The sequence below is a fragment of the Phaseolus vulgaris genome, chromosome 7, assembly GCF_000499845.2.
Source record: "Phaseolus vulgaris cultivar G19833 chromosome 7, P. vulgaris v2.0, whole genome shotgun sequence".
NCBI lineage: Eukaryota > Viridiplantae > Streptophyta > Magnoliopsida > Fabales > Fabaceae > Phaseolus > Phaseolus vulgaris.
The window spans coordinates 35,100,944-35,122,841 of NC_023753.2; the positions used below are offsets into that span (position 1 = coordinate 35,100,944).

Below are 21,898 nucleotides of genomic sequence, written 5' to 3' on the forward strand. Positions count from 1 at the left end.
TCACTACAAGAAAATCATGAAATAGAAATCAATATTTAGAAACCAAAATAATTAGTTGCAATAGTAACTAAATTAGATACCATTCTAAAAACTAAACAAAAAATTGGTTTCTAAATTAGTTTCTATTATTTTTTATTATTGTTAAATAGTTTATAAATTGGTATCTAATTAGCAACCAAGGTTTTAACTACCAAGTATTTAGTTTCTAAATTTGGTCTCTAAAACTTTGGTTGCTAATTAGATACCAATTTAGAAACTATTTAACAATAATATAAAATAATAGAAACTAATTTATAAACCAATTTTTTGTTTAGTTTCTAAAATAGTCTCTAATTTAGTTATTATTGCAACTAATTATTTTGGTCTCTAAAAATTGGTTTCTATTTCATGATTTTCTTGTAGTGGATGATGCATTTACTAACCTAAAAGGATTACTCTTTTGCATGATTAGATGTGAGTTCGTTTCTGGCATGTTGTTGAATCTTTTCTTCTAATAGATGTAAGTCACTTAACATTTTAGAGGTTGAACTTTAAGTCACTTAACATTTTAGAGGTTGAACTTTGATTTCAATTCTGAAAAATAGGTAAAATATTAATGAAAGGTTGGATTGTGTTATGGTATTTTAAAACTTTTTGGAGTTTTTATAGATATAGTGTAATGATATATTGTCATATGACATTTTTATACTTGACAAATGATCTATAATTTATTTTTTTTCTTAAATTAAGTTTTAAAACTTTTACTTCTTAAGTTAGAGCACATTTCATAACATGTAATTTTAACAAAATAAGAAGAAAGAAAGATACTTAGTAATTTTTATACTAGTTTGTTTAATAGTGTATGCTACGAATCAATAGATCGAGTTCTATTATGCAAACTAATGTTGCAAGTTATATAACATGAGTATTGTTTTGGTTCGTAATCATTTTTTACTAACCCGTATGAGTATTGTTTCGAAATGTAGTCACTTCTATTCCTAGTTAACCCATCAACTATTATTTAAACATTTAGTCATTTGTGACTAAAAACTTGAGTATTACTTTGGAACATAACTAGTTCATTTGTAGCACTTTATCATTTGACATGGTTTCTCTTTTTTCTTGAAAGACATGATTGTAAAAATTTTTTCTAATAGATGAGCAACTTCAACTTAAACTCTTTCTTATATTTGAAATAATGCATTAAATATTTTTCATACTTGATTTACTCCTCTTGAATTCAAGAACATATCAATAGTTGGATAAATTTATCAAAGCATTATCAAAATGTTTTTATTTAAATATTGCAAAACACTGGTAGAAAGTCTTTCTCAGCATTAACCATTTTTTTTGTAATATTAACAAAACCAGTGTCATAAAGTTGTTGATTAAAATTTATAAAAAGAGATCAAAATAAAGTTATATTATTTACAAATTCTAAAAATTTATTAATTAAATATATTTGATTTTTAAAATGTATATTTACTTATTATTATTATTATTATTCTAAAATATATTAAACTTAAAATAAACTAGAAAATTCCTCTCAACGAAAGCCAAATTTTACGGGACAAATGCAAAACCATCTTTACTATTTAAATTCAGAAATGGGATTACTCTAACACAATTTTATTCTTTTGCAATGAAAGATATAACAAAGTAAACATTAATATGATGGATTTGAATAAAAAGAAAGGTAAAGTAAGATTGTTTCTTTAAATACATTGAACCGAACACAATGTAATAATAAATTCATTATGACATATTTGTTTTTATATGGGATTTAATCTGGAAAAAAGTTGCAGTATTAATAGCAATGCAGAGAGAGTCCATGAATAAAAAAAGTGAGTATAAGTAACATCTTAATATTCTTTTAAGAAGAAATAGTTAAGAGGGTACATTAATGAGTCACATCAAGAAGGTGATGAAGGTGATGCAGCCCCTTTGTTTGTGTCTGAGTTGATGCAATGTTGAACATAATCAACATCTTTAGTGACCATACATTACACATGCTTGTCTTCCCCAGTACCCTACCCACCTCCATTAATGACATGACTGGTTCCCAGTTTCCTGTCAAAAGTAAAAAAATTATAAATTTAAATTAATATATATTAAATGCTTTCTTTTTCATGTATTATGTCCTATCTTATTTATATAAAAGTAAATAAACTCATAGATGTTAAAAAAAAATCAACTGTTTAAAAATTAATATTCTTCTTACCTGTCTATTTTTTAAAATAAAAAAGTACGTAACTGAATTTGAGACATTAACTAAAGTAACGTATTGTAAAAAATATTATGTAAATAAACAAAGTAAAATTAATTATATTTTAAAAAAGCATAACTTTTTTCTTAATAAGTACGAAGATAGTATAATAGATACGTTAAAAATTATTGATAAATTAAATGAATCATGAAAATTTTATTATCATGTAAAAGATGTGTTGAACATGTGTAATGATTTGTAGAAAGTTTAGGATATTTTCGTAAGGTAGTTTAAAAGAGATGTCAAGTAGAAGATGTACATATCTAATAAATAATAAAAGTGAATACACGTGTTTTATATATAATTTATCCTAAACTAAAGGTTTCATTTCATATATGAATAAAAACTACAAAGTATTATAGTTGTTACTTTTAACTTAAAACGAGTATAAAAAATCATTATTAACTACTTAAATACACACATTTTTTTAGATTATGCGTTAAACTCTTTCCAAATTTAAGAATCAAGTATGCAATGATTTTGCAGGCCTAGTTTATAAAGTCTTTCAAAGTTATATAGTAAAATAGTTGTTTACTATTAGGTTCACTCTCTATCTATTAATAGGATATGAAATATGCACTTTTTGCTTTAGAGAAATAATTTCACAATGTTAAATGATTTATAAGATAATTAATCTAGAAGGTTAATTATATCTAAGCATGTTAAATTAAAGTTCAACAAATCATTTAATTTAGTTTTGGTTATCTACTTAAACAATAAAATATAAAACATAATTTTATAAGCATTAAGTCTCGTCAAAATCCAGTGTTTAATTTGGTTGAACAAACAAAGTATCATGGTCTAAGTTGAATATACTCAAGTGTTTTGCTTAATACTATAACGATTTTGCTGGGACAATAAATAAGTATGCACTTAAAAAAAATCATGAAATAAAAATCAATTTTAAACTATAATCAGTTAGTCAACAACCCACTAACTACTTAAATAACATACAATAATAAGTGAATTATCTACGATATATATATTAAAAATAATACCACTAGTTATTATTTTAAAAAAGAAATATAAAAAAATATAATCACTTTGATGCCAATTTTTAATTTTCAGATAACTATAAGAAGTTGAACCTCTCAGCATTAAAGAAACATTCTCTGTACAAGCTAATGAACTCATTCAAATATGCCAAGAAAATCATTCATCGAAAGTGGAAAGTAATTAACTTTCATTAACGATCTGTATCCACAACTCACTAAAATCAAAAAAAGGCTAGACAGTGACCTAATACCTAGACCAATGTTGTGTAGAGCCAAGGGTGAAGAAATGCAAGGAACGTAATAAGGAGAAGAATATCAAGCCCTTGGATATCGTGAACCTCCTTTCTTCTTTAGGAATTCAGGTATCTCAAACAAACCACCATCACTGAAAGAGGAGGATCGCCGATTAATGCCGAAGTTTGAATCTGCCTGATTGAGTTGAGTTGCCTGTGATTGGAAGAAAACCAGAATTACATGTATGCATGACAGGAACAAGGGTGGCGGGAACAGTTAATCCATACCTGCAGGGGCCTCCCTTCACTCTCCTCTTGACGCTTGAATCCAGTTGCAATCAATGTTATGCTCACCTGTATGAAACCAAATTTCATGGTTCAACACAATGATCGTACTATATGTTCAAATATTAAACTAACTTAAAGAAATGCTACTTTGAAGAGCATTCAACCCCAAATACCCGCAACACAAACAATCTCTAGACAAGTTCACCGTACATGAAGAAAGATTACGACCATTAGCTTGTATTAAGAAATGAGCATTTGAGTGGTAGAAACTGACTTGCAAATGACAGGATCTCAAATGCAGCAGAATAACTTATATGAATATATTGCAACATTTTACATACAGATAGATACAGTAGAGGCAAATTGAGTATAAATCCATTCTCTTCCATATTATGAAAATTATTAACTACCCAAAATTATTAATCCTTTTTACCACTGTAATCTAATCTAAAAATATAAACAATTATGTTAGGAGAATAAAACATCTTCTTGAACCTCATATAGAAAGAGAAACACTTCTTTTATATAACGCAATTAACATGGTACGTATGGTGATTTAAACTTTACCAACTTATACACAAGCCATATATTATTTTTAGTTTTTTTCTCCGAATATTATTCGAATTTCATGGTCCACAATGTAAAAGTAGACATTTTCTTATTTTTTGGCGACTTATATTTGTGGTCAATAGTGTTGAGTGAATTTTTTTAAAACTAATGGTCATTCACTTAGTGAAATTAACACAAAGTAATGGAAGGATTATACTAAAATTTTAGAAATTCAGATTGATTACTAATCAGTCTCTCTATACGCTTGAGAGGACAACTTACAGTAAAACCTTTTTTAAAATTAGCCATGAATTACGTATGGTTAGTACACGACCATTGCATCAAACTAATTTTTATATCAAGGAACAATGGTTCTATATATGCTTCTAATGATACACATTACAGAGGAGTGGAGTATGAGGAACAATTCTTTTAGGATATAAGGAAAAGAGAACTTAGTTAAGAGAGTTAGAATATTAATGAGTTAGTTACTCAAAATGTTAGTTAGATATAAATAGGGAAATAAGGAGAGGAGAGCATGTTAATTTTGTAGACTGGGCATTAGCTCTTTGTGGATGGAAAACCCTTAGAGGAGAGAGTGTTCTCCTATTTCTTGTTCTTCTCATTCTATTCAATAAAAATCTTCGTTTCTTTTTCTTCTCAATTCTTGATCCCTAACAAATTGGTCCGGATGTTTGAGGGAGAACAAATGTTAGAGATGGAGGAAGCACAAATTTGAGCTGTGGGGAAGCTGACGGCGTTTGTGGGGGCAGATCCAATTGGTTGGACTGCAAAGGCTAAGAAAATCTGAGGTTCAAGGAATTTATTCATTCCATAAGCTGCAAAATGCATTCATGGCACGGAGAGAATGACAATGCTTTGGTTTTGTTAAAATTAGGAGTGCTATTGTAAACAAATAACACAATTGAAGGTGGAGATGCAACCAAGCATAATTTTTTCCCAGATTTATATTTCCAAAATATGAATAAAAAATATTGTTGGACCTAAATTTGATAATGAATTGAGGGAATTGAAACAAAAATTAAAGTGAGATTAGCAACAGAAACAAAGATTGCCTTGAAGGAAGTGGATGCATGAATAACGAGAGTGAAGATTATAGGCGGTGAAGATCAGTTTCTTCATAACCCAATTGTAGAGTTAACCAATAACACAATTGAAGGTGGAGATGCAACCAGGCATCATTTTATAATAGCTCTTTGTGAAGGAGAAACCCTTGGAGGAGAGAGAGTGTTCTCCTATTTCTTGTTCTTTTCATTTTATTCAATAAAAGTCTTTCTTTTCTTGGTCTTTTCAATTCTTGGTTCCTAACAACTTCGTTTCTAGTGGAATCACTGAATATCATTTACAACTTCACATGATTAATGTTACAGAGTTACACAGTTTAACTTACTTGACCAGTGAGTGATGGATCTATTACTGCTCCAAATATTAAATTAGCAGTAGGGTCCACAAGATCATATATAACCTCTGCTGCTGCGTTTACCTGTAAATCATTAAATTAAAAGCCATAACATACAAAAGGGTATGATGCGCATAGCACCCTACAAGAGCATGATGAATTCAATAGATAGCCTACCATGAGGCCAAGTATTCCTCCAACAAGTATTAGTGCAATTAAAAATCCAAGTTCACAAATATCAATGGAAAGAAAATTATGTAATTACAGAAACAAGATGGGTGGATTGTCTTTTGAAATGAAATTTATAAGCATAAGATTTTGCTCTCAACCAAATATTAAGAGACAAAGGGATAGGTATCCACCTCAAACAAGGTCAGATCAGTCCCACCAGTTATGTTCCAAACAATTCCAGTTGCCCTCTCTATACCAATATCCAGCAAAGGTGATTGGACGGCATTTAACGCAGCATCTCTTGCCCTTGATTTTCCTTAAACACAAAAGAAGTCATATAATAAATTTCAATAATATAGGTAGCAAAATATTAGAATGCACAAAATTCATGGCTAATAAAATGACAGAAAGGAGGCTAAATCAAAACACAATGGCATTACATTTTAATGTTACATAAAGGAAAAACAGAAAGTGGTGAAGAAAAGGTTAAAAAATTATATTCTATTAACCATTAATGTTAGGATACGTTCAGAGTACTTTAAAATATCTAAAATATCTTCAGAATATACTTGTATTGTCATAGAATATACTGTGAAGTCAATTAGTTATATAAATGAGGAAGCAGCCTTAGAAACTTCTAAGGAGCATGTAAAGAAAAATTAAACAAAAGAATTGCAGAAGGAAATCTGTTGTTAAATAGAATTTTGTGGATCTGAACCTACCAATGCCCAAGGGACCCCAATTCTCGAACAAAATGACAAGATATATCTCTCACCCTCAATGCTTGTATTTATTTATTGGCAAGGTGCCTTAACCAAACCATCTTATAACTAACTAATATAACTGAGATAGGTAACTACTAACCTATTGTAACGGTTGGAGATCTCACATCGACTAGAGATAAAGACATTTCATATTATATAAATAGATGCAAATCTCATCTTATGAGCAGGTTTTGCAAGGTTGAGTTAGACTTAAAATTCACTTCTTAATATGGTATCACAGTCATTTACAATCTATTCTAACGAGAGTTTGTTAGCCTTATCAAGCTACCTGTTATCGGACTATCGAAAAATATATAGTCTCATGCACGAGTTAACAGGTCTCGGCATGAGGGGGTGTGTTAAAGATCCCACATCAACTAGAGATAAGGACATTAGTATATAAGTGAGTGCAAACCTCACCTTATGAGCCCAGTTTTGTAATGTTTGTTTTCTTAATTTATATAGGTTAGTAATATTACACTAGTATTTGCATTATGACTTTGGGCTTGTAAAACTACCTAGTACTTGACTTTAGTAGTTGCTAGTGAAAATTGAATCACACTGGCTTACTATTTTGTACCCTTCAAAATGCTTTTCAGGTATATAGAAAAATTAGTTATAACTTACAAGGCAATCCAGCTATGCCTCAAATCACATCATTTGAATAAATCATTTCATCTTGGCATGCGTGCTGAAAAGCTAACACACAACCATTGAATATATGAAGGTTCAAATTATTACACAATCCTTTTGCAAGCAAAACAGAGGATCAAGAGCTTCTTCAGATTCCAATCATTGCATGATTATGATTCAAATAGAAGTTCAAGACTGCGAGGCTACATTGCAGTTTCCATACATACCAGTTGCAGTTCCTATCCCCATTAGTGAAGAACCAGCGTTGGCCATGATAGCTCGAACATCAGCAAAATCTACATTCACCAACCCTGGTATCTGCAATAATTTAGTATAGGCAATGAATATTAATGATTTTACAGAAAGATATAATCAATTTTAAACCATGGGCAATGAATCAATAATAGGCTTGCCTGTTTAAACCTTTTTTTAAGAAAAAAGTACATTTAAAAAAAAAACACTTATTAGCAATTTTTATAAGTTTGGTAAACTTATTTTAAAAATTAGAAGCAGAAAAATACTCTATTTTAGTTGCTTCTAAAAAAACAGTTTTCTGCTTTTTTACAATCACTTTTTTTAAGCACAAACAAACAGACCCAACATATAATCAGAAATCTACCAGTGAGATGGCCAGTTTATGTTTTATCAACATATGATTTAATGCAAAAAAATCAAACAAATAATTGTCTGAGTTCTGACAATTTTAAATTAACCTGTCAAACAACTTTGTGACCTGTAGGCATAAACAGAGAAACAAATACTTCAAAATAGAAGTCATGTAATATTCATGTTAAACATGTACCCATGTCAGACACTTCATGAGCACTTGAATACTCCTAGCCCCATTTTACTTATAATTTTTGAACTTCCATACCAACACAGATGAAAATTTACAATAATTGGATAAATTGGACAGTTTTGCTATGTGTAGACTGTTGATTTAAGACAAATATTTTATGTTAATTTTAGATGTATTATAGTTGCGTAGTAGTCATAAACAGTGATTTTTAAAATTTATCATATTTCTCATGACCTTGTTGTATCTTATCTGTGTCCATTGTCAAGCCTTCAAGATTAGAAAACAGATGTCAGCACAGCACAACAAACTATAAGGTTGCAACGTACCCTTTTCATTCACCCTTTCGCTTTTACTTCTTTACAATCAATTTTTTATAGGAACAAAAGAAAATGAAGGAAAATAGCAATGCAAGTGTTAGTGTTCAAAGATAACTGACAATATTTCATACCGTAATAATATCAGATATGCCGCGAACACCTTGTCGAAGAATATCATCAGCCAAATTGAATGCTTCACTTACAGGGGTAGACTGAGAAACTGCCGTTAGTAGCTTGTCATTTGGAATAACTATAAGTGTGTCCACATTATCTCTCAAGGCTGTAATTCCTTCTTGGGCTTGAATAGCTCTCTTTCTTCCTTCAAACGAGAAAGGTGTGGTGACAATACCAACTGTCAGTACACCCATTGACTTTGCTATACCAGCAATAATTGGAGCTCCACCTGTGCCAGTTCCCCCACCCATTCCAGCCTGTACAAGTTAATTTCAATTTCCAAGCTTAGTGAAATATACGAATAAAGAACAATTTAAGGAACTATGAGCATGCCTGTTCCAGATTTTGAAAATTTTACATATTTAAAGATTTCAAACTGTAAATATCAAGAACCGCAGGTTCCTTATCTCAAGGAACTAATCATTAAAAACTAGAATAGTAAATACTTTTTATAAACCCCACCCCAATCCTTTTAAAACAAATATCTCAAACAACCAAGTTTGTACTTGATATTAGAGATTACCAAGTAAAATTAAATTCAACATTATAAGAATAACAAACTTCTATGCCCTTTTTGCCTTTAACTATCTTGGTCATATTATATTATGAGCTACTAGCTTATAAACATGTTAGATATAAAAATCATCTGTCTTCATTTAACATGTTAAGCTTTTAAGAGGGTCAGTTCGTCTATGACAAAGTGCATATGAATCCAATTCTAGCTGCCCGCTTCTAGCTCAAACAAATCTCGTCAGATGTGAAAATCTCTCATGAGCCTTCACTTAACAAGGAATAGGAGGATTGGTCCTTGACACTGACTTTATCATGTAACAGTTAGACCAGTACTAAAAAGATAATTCATACACAATTATAATTTCAATTTGCAGAAGCTAAAATTGGAAAAAAAGAAAAGAAAAGTAGTTGAACCTACTGTAACAAAGACCATATCGGCTCCATAGACTGCCTCTTCTATAGACTCTCTGCTTTCTTTAGCAGCATTCATTCCGGTCTCAGGGTTACCACCGGCACCAAGACCTCGAGTAAGCTCTTGACCAATTTGCAAACGGTTCTCGGGATAGACAGGTGACATTCTTATGGCTTGAACATCAGTATTAACAATCCAAAACTCCACACCATGCATCGAACTCTGTATCATGCGATTGACTGCATTTGAACCACCTCCTCCAACGCCAATAACTTTGATCTTTGCTTCATTGTAATCACTTTGAATAGACACAGGTCCTAGGCTCTCAGATAAATCCTCACGTGAGCTATCCTTTCTTGGGCTGTTCAGTGTACTGCTCCCTTCTCCTCTAAGCATTGATACCTCAGGATGTAAATCAAGAAAAGGTCCCTGGCTATTATATGGACTGACACCGTGAGAATTGGCTGAACACTTAACTTCAAGTAAACCCGACATTTGGATGCCACCAGAAAATCCATTCCTGCGGTCATACATTTTCAAATAACGAGCTCTCCCAGGGTAATTCCCCCTCAGATTTCTTCCTCCAACAGTAAACACCCTTGCTGAATTTCTAGTATTAGAAGGTGCAACAATTGTTGACACACAAGTGGCCATCTTTATTTTTTTGGTATCAAACTTCAAAGTTGGGATATGTAGGTAAATGTATGGAGGAAAAATAGAGGCTAAACAATTCAAACTTGCAATTCACCCAGAATTCTTTCTCCAAATACCAGTTCCTAAAATAAATAATCACAAATGTTAGCGCATGTTTGAGTTCCTTCTCACCTATTGGTTTCAACAAATGTTTTTTAAAATAATTTCATACTACTCAGCAATCAATCAAAAAATCTATCAACTGTTAAAATTTATATCCAAAACTTTCAAAAAACAAAAAACAGAAACATCTACATATTTTCCATCTTTTTCTCCTACTCCTTGTTCTGTTTTCATCTTATTAAAACTCTCTCAATTTCATACCCTCTTCTTGCACCACCCTCCATTGACTCTCTGGTTAACCTTGTTTAATTGCATTTCAAAAATTATTATTATTTTAATAAAATCTAAAAATGTAACACAACATACACTAACACGCCGCAGCTCATAACAACATGAACAGAAAGGGGCAATACACGAAATGGGAAACAATTGAATAACCGCATAGCAAAGGCAGTTAGTAGAATCAAAATACCAACAACGTGCAAGCTCAGGGCGATAACTTGATGAGAAGAACACATGCATAAAATCGTAATGACGAATGAAGTGGTAAGCGAAACAGCAAGGGAAAGAAAGCACAATTGATGATAACGAAAAGAAGAATCACAATATGAATGAGTGTAACAGAAAGAGAAGATACCTCAGAGAGTGGAAGAAAAGAGAAGGGAGGATCTATGAAGGGGCATTTGGGTGGCGTGAGGATACAAATGGAAATGGTGAAATCAAGAGCAGGGTTTATCGTGTTGAACCAACCACTTAGCAGCAGCAGCATTTTCCTTTTCTTCAGTTGATAATTCATTTTCATTGGAAATTATATTTTTAGAAAATTAAAGTGTGTTGGTTGCACTACTTTAGCAACTTTAAACTTTTTATTCCTTAAATTCTTATTATTTTAACTGCGATATGGGTAGAAATTATTTATTGTGCTGAAATAATGAATAACACTTATTACTTAAACATGTGTGTTCAAGAAAAATAAGTTGTAATTATTTTACTGATTATGTTGGTTTTATTCCAAGAAATTAAATGTATAAGGGTTTTTTTTTTAAATATTAGTCAATCAATTAAAATTATTTTTTATTGAGAAGAATCGTGCGTAATTTTCAATATTAGTTTAATAAAATTTTAATATAAATTATTAGTTTAATTTTTATTCACAATGTTATAACTTTTTTGAAGTAAAGATTTTTAATTAAGTCTTATAAAAAATAAATTAAAAACACAAGCTCTTCTATACGCGTATTTACATTTTTATTATATTAAAATATATATAGTTTTATATATTTTATAATTTTATTATTTTACGAATGATTAATTAAAAAATAGAAAAATATTTCAATTTATTTATATATATATATATTATAAAAATTTATTAGAAAAATTATAAAGTTATTTAATTATTTTAAAATAAAATAAAAAAGTTATTCAATTTTTATTTGTTAAATTATTGAATGAAAATATGACACTAAAAGAAGTTAGCAAATAAAATATTCTCTTTGTATAAAATTTTAATATAAATTAGGAGTTTAATTTTTATTCACAATGTTATTACTTATATGATATAATGATTTTTAGTTAGTTATTATAAAAATAAATTAAAAACGCAGGCTCTTATACGAGTATGCGTATTTGCATTTTTATTATATTAAAATATCATAAATGATTAATTAAAAAATAGAAAAATAATAAATTTAATATATATATATATAATTTATGAAAATAGTATTAAAAAATTATGTAGTTTTTAATTTAAAAAGAAAGTTATCTACTTATTTTGGGTAATTTTGACACGTATTACCACCAGAGTTTCTGCTAAAAATATTTCAAAATGATTTTTCACTGAAAGATAAATTTTTATCACGTGTCATTCACATATTAAATATAATTTTTTTTCTTCATTTTTATTTTAAAATTATAATTTATACATTTGTTTTTATTAAACTTAATATAAATTTATTCACTTAATTTTTGTATTATTATAATTTTTTAAACCATTCAATTAATTTTTTATAAAATATTCAAACAATTTTATTTAATTTTTATTATTATTTATTTTGATATTTTAAAAAAAAAATTATATTTCAATTTTATAAATATTTAAATTTAAATTCACTACAAGTGAAAATAGTATTATTTGAAAAAAGAAATCTTATATAATATGCAATATAAATAAACTTAAAGAAATACATTTAATTCTTATAAACTTAATTAAGTTTCATTCTAATGTTATAAAGTTAAAAACAAAATCTACCTTTAACCACTTTTAATTAAAAAAATTAAAATATTATTTAAAACGTAATTATTCTTTATTAAAACCTGAGCATTATTTAAAACAACAACACTCGTGACTAGATAATAACAAAAATATTGTTTGTAACGCAATAGAATTATACAAAGAGAGATGTGATCTAAAATATGACAAAATTTGGCTAGATAAAGAAACATGTGTTTGAAATATATATTATAGTATAAAAAATATTAGTGTTACTATTGTTAATACAAAGAACAATTAAAGATGATATTTAATATTTGTAATGAATTTCAACAGCACAATGTATTATGGAGCAATAGGAAATATTTCCAACATATATTTAATATATAAATAACCATTATCGTCAAAACTTTTTTCATTAGTCTATTTAATTATATAATCCATACAAGTCTATTTGAGTCCTTTTTTTTATGCTAATAATTTGGAAGAATTAAATTGGATTTTATATGGGCAAATATAATGGATGACAATTATAAAAGAATGATTTTGTCATTTTAGAATACATATAAAGTCTTCTTAAAACTAAAGAAAAATATAAACTAATACAAGAAGTAATAATATTCAGGAGTACATATATCTGTACCAACTATTTCAATAATTTCCAAATGCAAACAAATCTTGTTCATTTTGTTGGATGTGGTTATATCAACATTGGTTTAACCTTCAGACATCTTTATCTTATCAAAGGCATGAGAAAGTAAGCTACGTACAGTAACTGCAAAAAGAAAAAAAAAATACATTAGTATATGATATATTCTACTTTTAATGTAAAAAAAAGACAGATTTTAGTGAAAATAAATTAAAATATCCTTGTAGGTTGAACAATGATGGGTTTTTTTTTATCACAAAAATTATAATCATAGAAATTTATGTTCACAAAAATCAACTTTAGTTGGAAATTGAAAAGCAATAGAAATTATAGAAAGAAAACTTATTTCTCAGAACAAGGGAAATTAATTGGATGGTTATTTCTTTCAAATAATAATATAGATATTAACTCCTTAACTGGTAAAAAATATTAAAGTGCATTACCTTCCAGATCAACATATAGAAGGATCTGATGGAAGCTTTGCTACTCAAATCTACAAATTTTGCTTGATACCAGAGAATGGAAGCCAGAACAACATGTCCCAAACCCTAAAACATTCACACCAAATAAATTTCAAGACACTACTATCAAGATTATCCAATAAGCAAAACATTCCTAGAGGGAATATTATTCATTTAAGATTAGATATTTTTCACATCGCAATATAGTAAACTAAAATGGAATTTGCTTCACTTCACTATACTTTGTGTAAACCTTTAGAGGTTCAAAGTGAGAAAAAAAATTATGTGTATTTTCTAAATCGATTTTTCAATTTATGGAAAAAAACGCACGCGGAAGCAACACATATAATCACTAACTGCAGAAAATAAACAATACAAGATTTAACGGGGTTTCGCAAATTTACATTCACACGGACAACTATTAGGTTTTCATTCTCTCATGTTGCACATCAATTACAAGTACAATAATCTCTTTAACTATAAATTATAAAGGGACACAATGATTAAACTCACTTACTAAACATAGTGTCTAGTCAGTCCAACCCAATTGATCCTGACTTCATATCCAACACTTATAACTTGGGACCTTTCACTTGTTAGAAGGTAATTGTTCTTATGAGACATGCTAATTTATTTTTCTTTGCTGAAGGAAAAAAATATATTAACGAGACTTGCTAATATAGATTTTGTCAAAATAATGTGAAAAATATGTAACAGGCTCTATAATTCCAACTTATAAATGTAACAAGATATTACCACGACAATTTTAACGAGAAGAGAAGAAGATGTTAGTCCCGCCATGAGGGCAATTCCGAAAGCCATTTCAAAAAGGGAAACACAAATCCAGAATACCTGAAAACATTAGTTAGAAACAACCAAGCAACATAAAAAGGAACAACTAACTCAGCTAAAATGTTTTATTAGAAAATATACCCGTTTTTGACCCAAACGTGCTGACAAAGATTGGATACCAAATGTTTTATCTCCGTCGACATCAGGTATATCCTGTTTAATCCAATATAAGGTTTTATAATAGGTTACAAATAGTAAACAAAAGCTTGATGTTGAAAAGAATGTCTATTATGAGAAACTACAATTTTTTTACCTTGAACAGTGCAATCCCTAAAGTGTAGAAGCTCATGAATACAGCAACAAAAATAAGTGATCTTGGAAAGATAGTAGCTCTCTTCAACACAAAAGTCTGGACATTGTAACATGAGCCAACATTAAAAAATGTATTTAGCTCTCTTTCTTACTATAATTAAAAACATGGCGAATGTTATTAGATTAGAGAATATAATTAACATTCTTAAGTTTGTAGAGAAAATATATATTAATACGTGAATTTTTGCATGAAAGTAGTGTATTTTTTTTAAATTTCAATTTTGGATAATTTTTTTTATGAAAATGGATAAGTCATATACCATGTGGATAACTTTAAAGTGGAATTCTTACTCATGGATAGGATTTTAGGTTGAAAAAGACTTCATATAGAAGTTGTATGCTACCGGTACGATTTTGTCAATTTCGTTAAACAAAAATCATATGATATTTTTATGACTTTGATTAAATATGAAATTAACTTTAAGTGAAGTCGTACATGACCAGTACGACTTTAGTGTAAAACAATACAATTAAAGTCGCATCACTCATGTATCACTTCAATTGTATTATTTTACAATAAAATCACACATATTTAATACGAATTTCACTCTAAAATTGTCCACATGATATATGACTTATTTATTTTTGTAAAAAAATGTAAAATAATATTCCTGAAGTCGCATTGCTCATGTACGATTTCAATTTTATTATTTTACAAGTCCCGAATCATATACATCAATGAAAGTGAAACTTGTTAGTTTGTCTACATACTTCAACTTTCTCATCCACATCCTATGATTTAGTTCTAATTTGTTAATTCAAAATAGTTGATGGTGGAACCAATGAAACTATCCTAAAACCTTGGGATAAGGATTTGCATATCGTTACATGCTTATAACCTAATAAATAGTTGTCCATGATTGGAAATATAATAAGCATAATTAGTTATAGGACTACCTGCATGTGAAGGAAAAATGTGACTGGAAATATAACTGCCCAACTAGCAAAAATGCATATTGCCGCAAGTAGTGGATGTCTCTTCCATCTCAACAGGGGCACCTGAAAAGTTTCAAATCACTGTTATCACCATCTAAACATCTTTTTTTTTTCTTCAAAACTTAGGTTTTTGTATAGTTTGGTCAATCTTACGTAGCCACTTTCATACTTGGATTTGAGAACCAAAATGTTGTAAAAATCCCAGAGAGAGTTCATTTTGTCTTTGTAAATCGGAATTTAAAGAGGTTATCTTAATTTGTTTAGGAGTATATGATATTGTTTATGAACTAAAAAAATCATTTCATTCATTTTACTAATATATTTTCTAGTATTATGGATAGTTTATCATGATGAAATGAGCCCATATTATTACATGCTTATGTCTTGAAACATTTTAAGGGACGAAAAGAAGTTTATGTGCAATCGAAGAGAACTCACATTGATTGAATAAGCAGTCCATAGTGAAAAGCACAATACAAGACTCCAAATCAATGGCCAAGAACCTATACTCCAGGCAAGCCAAAAACTCTGTAAAACATAATTAAAAAAAAAGCCTCTTTATCCTCTGTCAACGAAGATGTTCTAGAAAAGTATTAGTGTAAAAGAGAAAGAATATATATGGCACCAGAGTTAAACTTGATGCAACAATAATGACACCAGCTGTAAATGATATTTGCCCAGATGCTAATGGAAGATAGGGTTTGTTTATCTGTAATAAAAGATATAACAAACTAACATAAGTTATTGATACTAAAGTGATTTATTTATGTTGAAATGGAATGATACTAAAGTTCAAAAGACATAACAAAGTGATTTATGATTGATGAGTAGAAAGTTTAGTACCTTGTCTATTTCAATGTCAAATAATTGATTCACACCATTAATGTAAATATCCATAAACAAGTGTGGTAGCATAGCCTGAAACATTTTCAGAACTCAAAAGTTGTTAATGAAGTTACAGGGTACTTTATAAGTGGCTGGTTAAAGAGAAATAACTTAAATTTAGTCTCACCTGTAACACCCCAACAAAAAATAATGGAGATATATCTGATAGCTTCTCCACTACCAAGAGAGATGCAGAAATTGTGCTTAATGTCTGACCAACAAAGATAAAAATGATTCATTCAAAGCATTAATGATATTATAATTACACAAAAAAAAAGTGTTTGATATTAGAAAGAACTGAACTTACTCGACCAATCATGGTGTAAGGATAGCAAAACCAGTAGAAAGCAACTATAAAATTTTTCACAGAGACAAAAATGTTTTTGGAATTAGAATCTTGTGGTTGAGAATGAAAATATGGTCTAGAGATGGCTTTCCCAACATATTTTTTGTTGCATTCTTCATATCCTTCTATCCATTTGTAATGATTGCTCAATCTTGATTGTTTGAACGATAAAAGATTATATTCTATTTCAGATTTTCTTTTGTATTGTGAAGCTTTTGATGCACGACAACCTAAGAGCACCAAATGTTGGATGAAGTATTAGTGGTAACAAATAAACAAGTTACTGCAGCAAAGATAGTTCACCACCAAAGTGATGAATAAATATGAATGAATAATCAATTTAACATTGAAATAAGAGAGTTCACCACCAAAGCATTTTTTTCAGTGAAAACTTAAAAAAAAAAAACTTAATACGAAACGATAAGTTTAAAAGATAGATGCAAATTCAGATACATTTACATATTGGAAAATGTATTAGTAGTGTACTATATTTCTTAATTGATCTCTGAAATAACTTTTTTTTTGAAAATATTTATTTTACCCCATTATCGAGGAAAGAATTCTACCTTTTCTATTACATTTTTAAATTTCTTGAAATATGATAATTAAAAGAAAAAATATTTTTAAAGTGAATGCAAAAGATTTTAAAAAGTAACTATTGAGACGTGGATCTAATTGTTAGGTGCTTTGAAAATGAAAGGCACATAGGTCAATTCTCTTATCAGACAATTCCTTTACCCGATCAAATTTGAACCTGAATATGACTTTTATGTGAAATAACAAAAAATATCCTTAAATAAAAGGGAATGTGGATCAAAAATATATTTTGAATTTTTTTTTAAATACGTTTCTAGCTTTAAATTTTCATAATCATTTTTATAAATTTCAGATTTTTTTTTAAATACATTTTCAGATTTTATTTTATACAATTTTTGTTTCAACACCTATTTTTTGCATTTTAGAATTATTTTCTTAAAATGAGATTTTGATTTTTTAATTTTATTCTAAAATTTCATTTCAAAAACATGAAAATCTATTCCAGATTTGTTTTTATAAAATATATTGTTTGACTTTTGAATTTCAACGTAAAGAACAATTTAGGAAATTTTAAGCACAACGACTACGGGTCAATTTATAAAGAGTCTAGAATTTGGCATTTTATTATTTAGAAAATCCAAAAAGAGTCCGTGAGCCCAATTTCAGTATGTTCCTTTCTCCATATTCAAGGTCCAACCCACATCAAATATTTTTATATCTACATCAAATGTTGGGGTAGACACTGATCTCCTAAATCAGTCTCACAAAAAGTTTTTTTTTTTTAACTTTAACGTACATGATAAATACTCATTTTTATAAAACTAAAATTTATAATAAATAAATATTTTCAATATAAAAATTAGATTAAAATATTGATTAATGACAAAATAGTTTATACTGTGGTTTATACTGTGGTATAATATTGATTTTATTTATTAACATTTTTTCTAAAATTTGTTGAATTTTAATCTTAAAAATAATAGATTATAAAAAAAAATTAAGCATATGGATAAATGTAAGAAAGAGGAAGTCCGTTTGAGTTTGTTCTGAGAGAAATCTTATGGACTAATTTTAAATAAAATAAAACTAAAATTTAATAAATTTATTTTATTAGTTATCAGATTTTTGTTATTAATTTTAAATTTTAAAGTAGTTGATAATTAAAATATTGAGAGTAGTTAGATACCAATTTAAAAATTAGTTTATAAATTTTATTAATAATATAAACTAGTTTAGATATTAATAATTTTTTTAATCTATGAAATAATATTTAATTTAATTAATATATTAATATATTAATTATTTTTTGTGTTTAAAATTAATTTTTATTTAATGATTATTGTGGTCTGCTTTTGGATTTTAGTTTGAGAAGTTCCAAAATTAAATTATAGAGTAAATTTAGTTTGACACATTTCGTTATTCTTAAATTACCTCGTCAATAAAATTTCGTTATTCCTAAAAGCAATACCTATATTCTTTGATTTCGAAGATAGAGCTAAAAAGAAAATAAAGAAGAAATACATTGAAAAAAAAATTAAATATCTAGTTATTTTTTTATACAACTGAGATATGTGACATAGAAATAATCTTTTTAAAATTGTATAATCGACTTAATTAGAAATAAAAAGATAAACAAGAATATGTAAAACACAAACAATATATATCCTCATTTTTTTTAAACTATACTCTTTCTTTTCTCTTCTTCCCAAACAAGACACATTAATTTTATGGCATCATCATCCTCTCTTCACTCAAACAAATCACATATAAAGGTATGTATATAAACTAAGTTACAAATTTAGTATAAATCTAAAGTTTAAAAACTTCATCTATTTTTTGTTGTTTGAAAAATAACACATTATCACTCTTGCTATATATATTACAATAACATTTTTAATGGTTTAAAAAATATGAAATAGTCTGTTTAACAAAAAATTATTATAAATATTAAAAAACAGAAAAATATGAAAAACTCCTTAAACAATGTCAGTGTAATTTATTCTAAATAAGTTTTCTTTCTTAGTATAAAAAATGTAACATTAATAAAGGTTATCCAAAGAAATGGGGATACGTGAGACATACTTGTATAGTAAATATTCTTTGTTGAACCTTTACAACGCCAGAGATTTCCACCTACAATTACCAATGGTAAGCAATATCAGTTCCCGAAATATTTGTAATGAAAAATTGATGAAATACCCAAGGTTAGTTTTACACTAATAAAAAAAAAGTTAAATATGTTTTTTTTTTTTTATATTTTTTCCTTAAATTAATATCGTTTTTAATCCAAACTTTAGATTTCTTAAATACTTAGTAAGAAAATTATTTAAATGAATCTTTGTTAGAGTTTTTATGAGATGAATGGATTTTCGGTGTGAATGTAAATCTTTAATTGAAAAATGATACTTTGACAACCTATGGAGTTGTATACAACTCTTGATGTGATGAATTTAAAAATAAATACATATAATAAATAGTAGGTTTGAAATTAAATGATATGAAAAAATATTAAACTAATAGTATTGAGAGTTGTAATATGATTGTATGAAAAATGTGAATTGTCAGTGTATCATTCATTATCCATGTTTAATACAGTTGACGTTAATGAGTTTGTTACTTAAAAAAAACACTGATAAAAATTCATTCCACTAATTTCTTCACTGCAAGTACACAAGAGTTCTAAAATTTGAAATATAGACAAAAATTAATTTTATATTATACATATTTAACCCAAAAATATATTGAATGAAGGAACTAAGCAATGGGTGAAGCTAGAGAATAGTAGGTACCAGTTGTGAATGAAGATGCATTATTAGGTGAAGCCATAGCATGCAAAGAATCCATGGAAAGAACACAGGAAAAGTTGAGCAACACAGAGTTGAAAAGATGAGGGAAATAGAGGTTTATATAGTAGACTCAGTATGTTGATGTATCTACAAATGGATCCATCAGACAAGGTCAACCAAATAATTAAACCTGCGAAGTACAAAAAACAACTGCAGGCGTCTTAGTATAAGCTTATTTAAGTACTAAGAAGTAATAAAGTTTTATGAAAACTAAGAAATAAGAAGTGATGTTTGATAGTATTAGATGAATTCAGCAGTATGCAAATTGAGTATTGTCTTCCAAAAATCCAATTGTATCCGACCGGCCAGTTTCATTCAAAATTCTGTGGATGTGTTCATTAGATTGTTTAAAACAACAGGTCAGAAAATAAAAATAAATGCGTACATGACTTCACAAACAGTCAAAAGAAGGAAATAAGAGAAAGAAGAATGAAAAACAAGTTTATTTGGATCAAGTTAAATAGATTTGACTTAAAATTTTGTAATAACTGTAATTGATGCGACTGATTTTTTTTAATAATATTATGTTCATTATTTATTTTATTATAGAATAATAAAATATATTTATAAACATTTTATTATTTATGTTTATATAATCAATCATACTAAATTGTAAAATTGATTATGTTCAATTTCTTCCCAGCAAAGCAGTTTAGGAACATATTTTTTTACTGATTTTTATGTTTTTTAATTTTCAATGCTATCTCCTCTTTACGTTTGTGCTTACAGTAATTTTGTGGATATAAAGAGAGTCAGAGAGTGAGAGTGAGAAGGAGAAAAGTGAAAATGACATACCTAAATATAGGGAGAATTGCTTCATTTACATATCCCGAGGGGTACAGGAGAAACTTATGGAGCTGCAAAAAGCAACTCACTAGTACTTCTGCTGAAACTGTAAAACTCGGTCCATAGGTATTTGTGAGCCTAAACTATACAGAGAGAGAAATTGGATAGAGGAAAAAAAGGTTTTGGCACTCTTACATTTTTCTTCCTGCACCCCCGTAATGTTGTGTAAAGACAGAATCGTCTCTATATAAAAACTGTACATTTATTTTTTTCATTCTGGATTAAGAAATCCAATAAATTTTTGGACTGGTGCGTCCAGTAACCTCCCAGATTGGTGCTTCCGGTAGTACATGAATGACAGTGTTAATCCAAAATAAATAAAAAAATGCATAACATCCATAATTAAAAAATAATTTCGGATCCACCAATCCATAATTCAAAATATGCATTTCAAATTCAAAAATCCATAATGGAAAAAAATAATTATAGACTCACCAATCCATAATAGAAATTAAGCTTTTGAATTCAACAATCCATAACCATTTATGTAAACTTTGCTTTTGGAACACCTCCTCATCCGGAAAGCAACATGATTCACTTCTGAATCGATGAATCCGTAGCTCACTTCCAAATTCCAATTTCAAACAAAAGGTAAAGGTCAATTTCAAGATTTACAAAATTGTGGAGGTGCATGCAAGAAGAAAGTGCGAAATTTATTTATTTTTTTATCACAATGGTTCAGTTAAGATTCAAATATACTTAAATGAATAATAAAAAATTTGAAAGGATAAATTCAAGGCTGCGATTATC

At 28.3% G+C, this 21,898-nt stretch overlaps 2 protein-coding genes across 2 annotated transcripts; both read right to left on the reverse strand.

Moving 5' to 3' along the window:
- Positions 1–3,400: 3,400 nt before the first annotated feature.
- On the reverse strand, positions 3,401–11,109 carry LOC137830337 (cell division protein FtsZ homolog 2-1, chloroplastic-like). Its single transcript, XM_068637615.1, has 8 exons — positions 10,907–11,109; positions 9,520–10,289; positions 8,546–8,845; positions 7,526–7,616; positions 6,093–6,217; positions 5,722–5,814; positions 3,762–3,827; positions 3,401–3,687 (listed from the first exon to the last, which is right to left on the reverse strand). Exons 2-8 carry the CDS (start codon positions 10,165–10,167, stop codon positions 3,556–3,558), a joined length of 1,455 nt encoding a protein of 484 aa, XP_068493716.1. The 5' UTR covers positions 10,168–10,289; positions 10,907–11,109; the 3' UTR covers positions 3,401–3,555.
- A 2,102-nt stretch (positions 11,110–13,211) lies between these two features.
- On the reverse strand, positions 13,212–20,300 carry LOC137828278 (glycinol 4-dimethylallyltransferase-like). The gene is made up of 13 exons (XM_068634772.1): positions 20,246–20,300; positions 19,539–19,589; positions 16,881–17,149; positions 16,701–16,784; positions 16,532–16,606; positions 16,314–16,397; positions 16,127–16,216; positions 15,650–15,751; positions 14,694–14,789; positions 14,522–14,593; positions 14,345–14,440; positions 13,571–13,675; positions 13,212–13,253 (listed from the first exon to the last, which is right to left on the reverse strand). The coding sequence occupies exons 1-13, from the start codon at positions 20,298–20,300 to the stop codon at positions 13,212–13,214; spliced, it is 1,221 nt and encodes a 406-aa protein (XP_068490873.1).
- Positions 20,301–21,898: the final 1,598 nt, after the last annotated feature.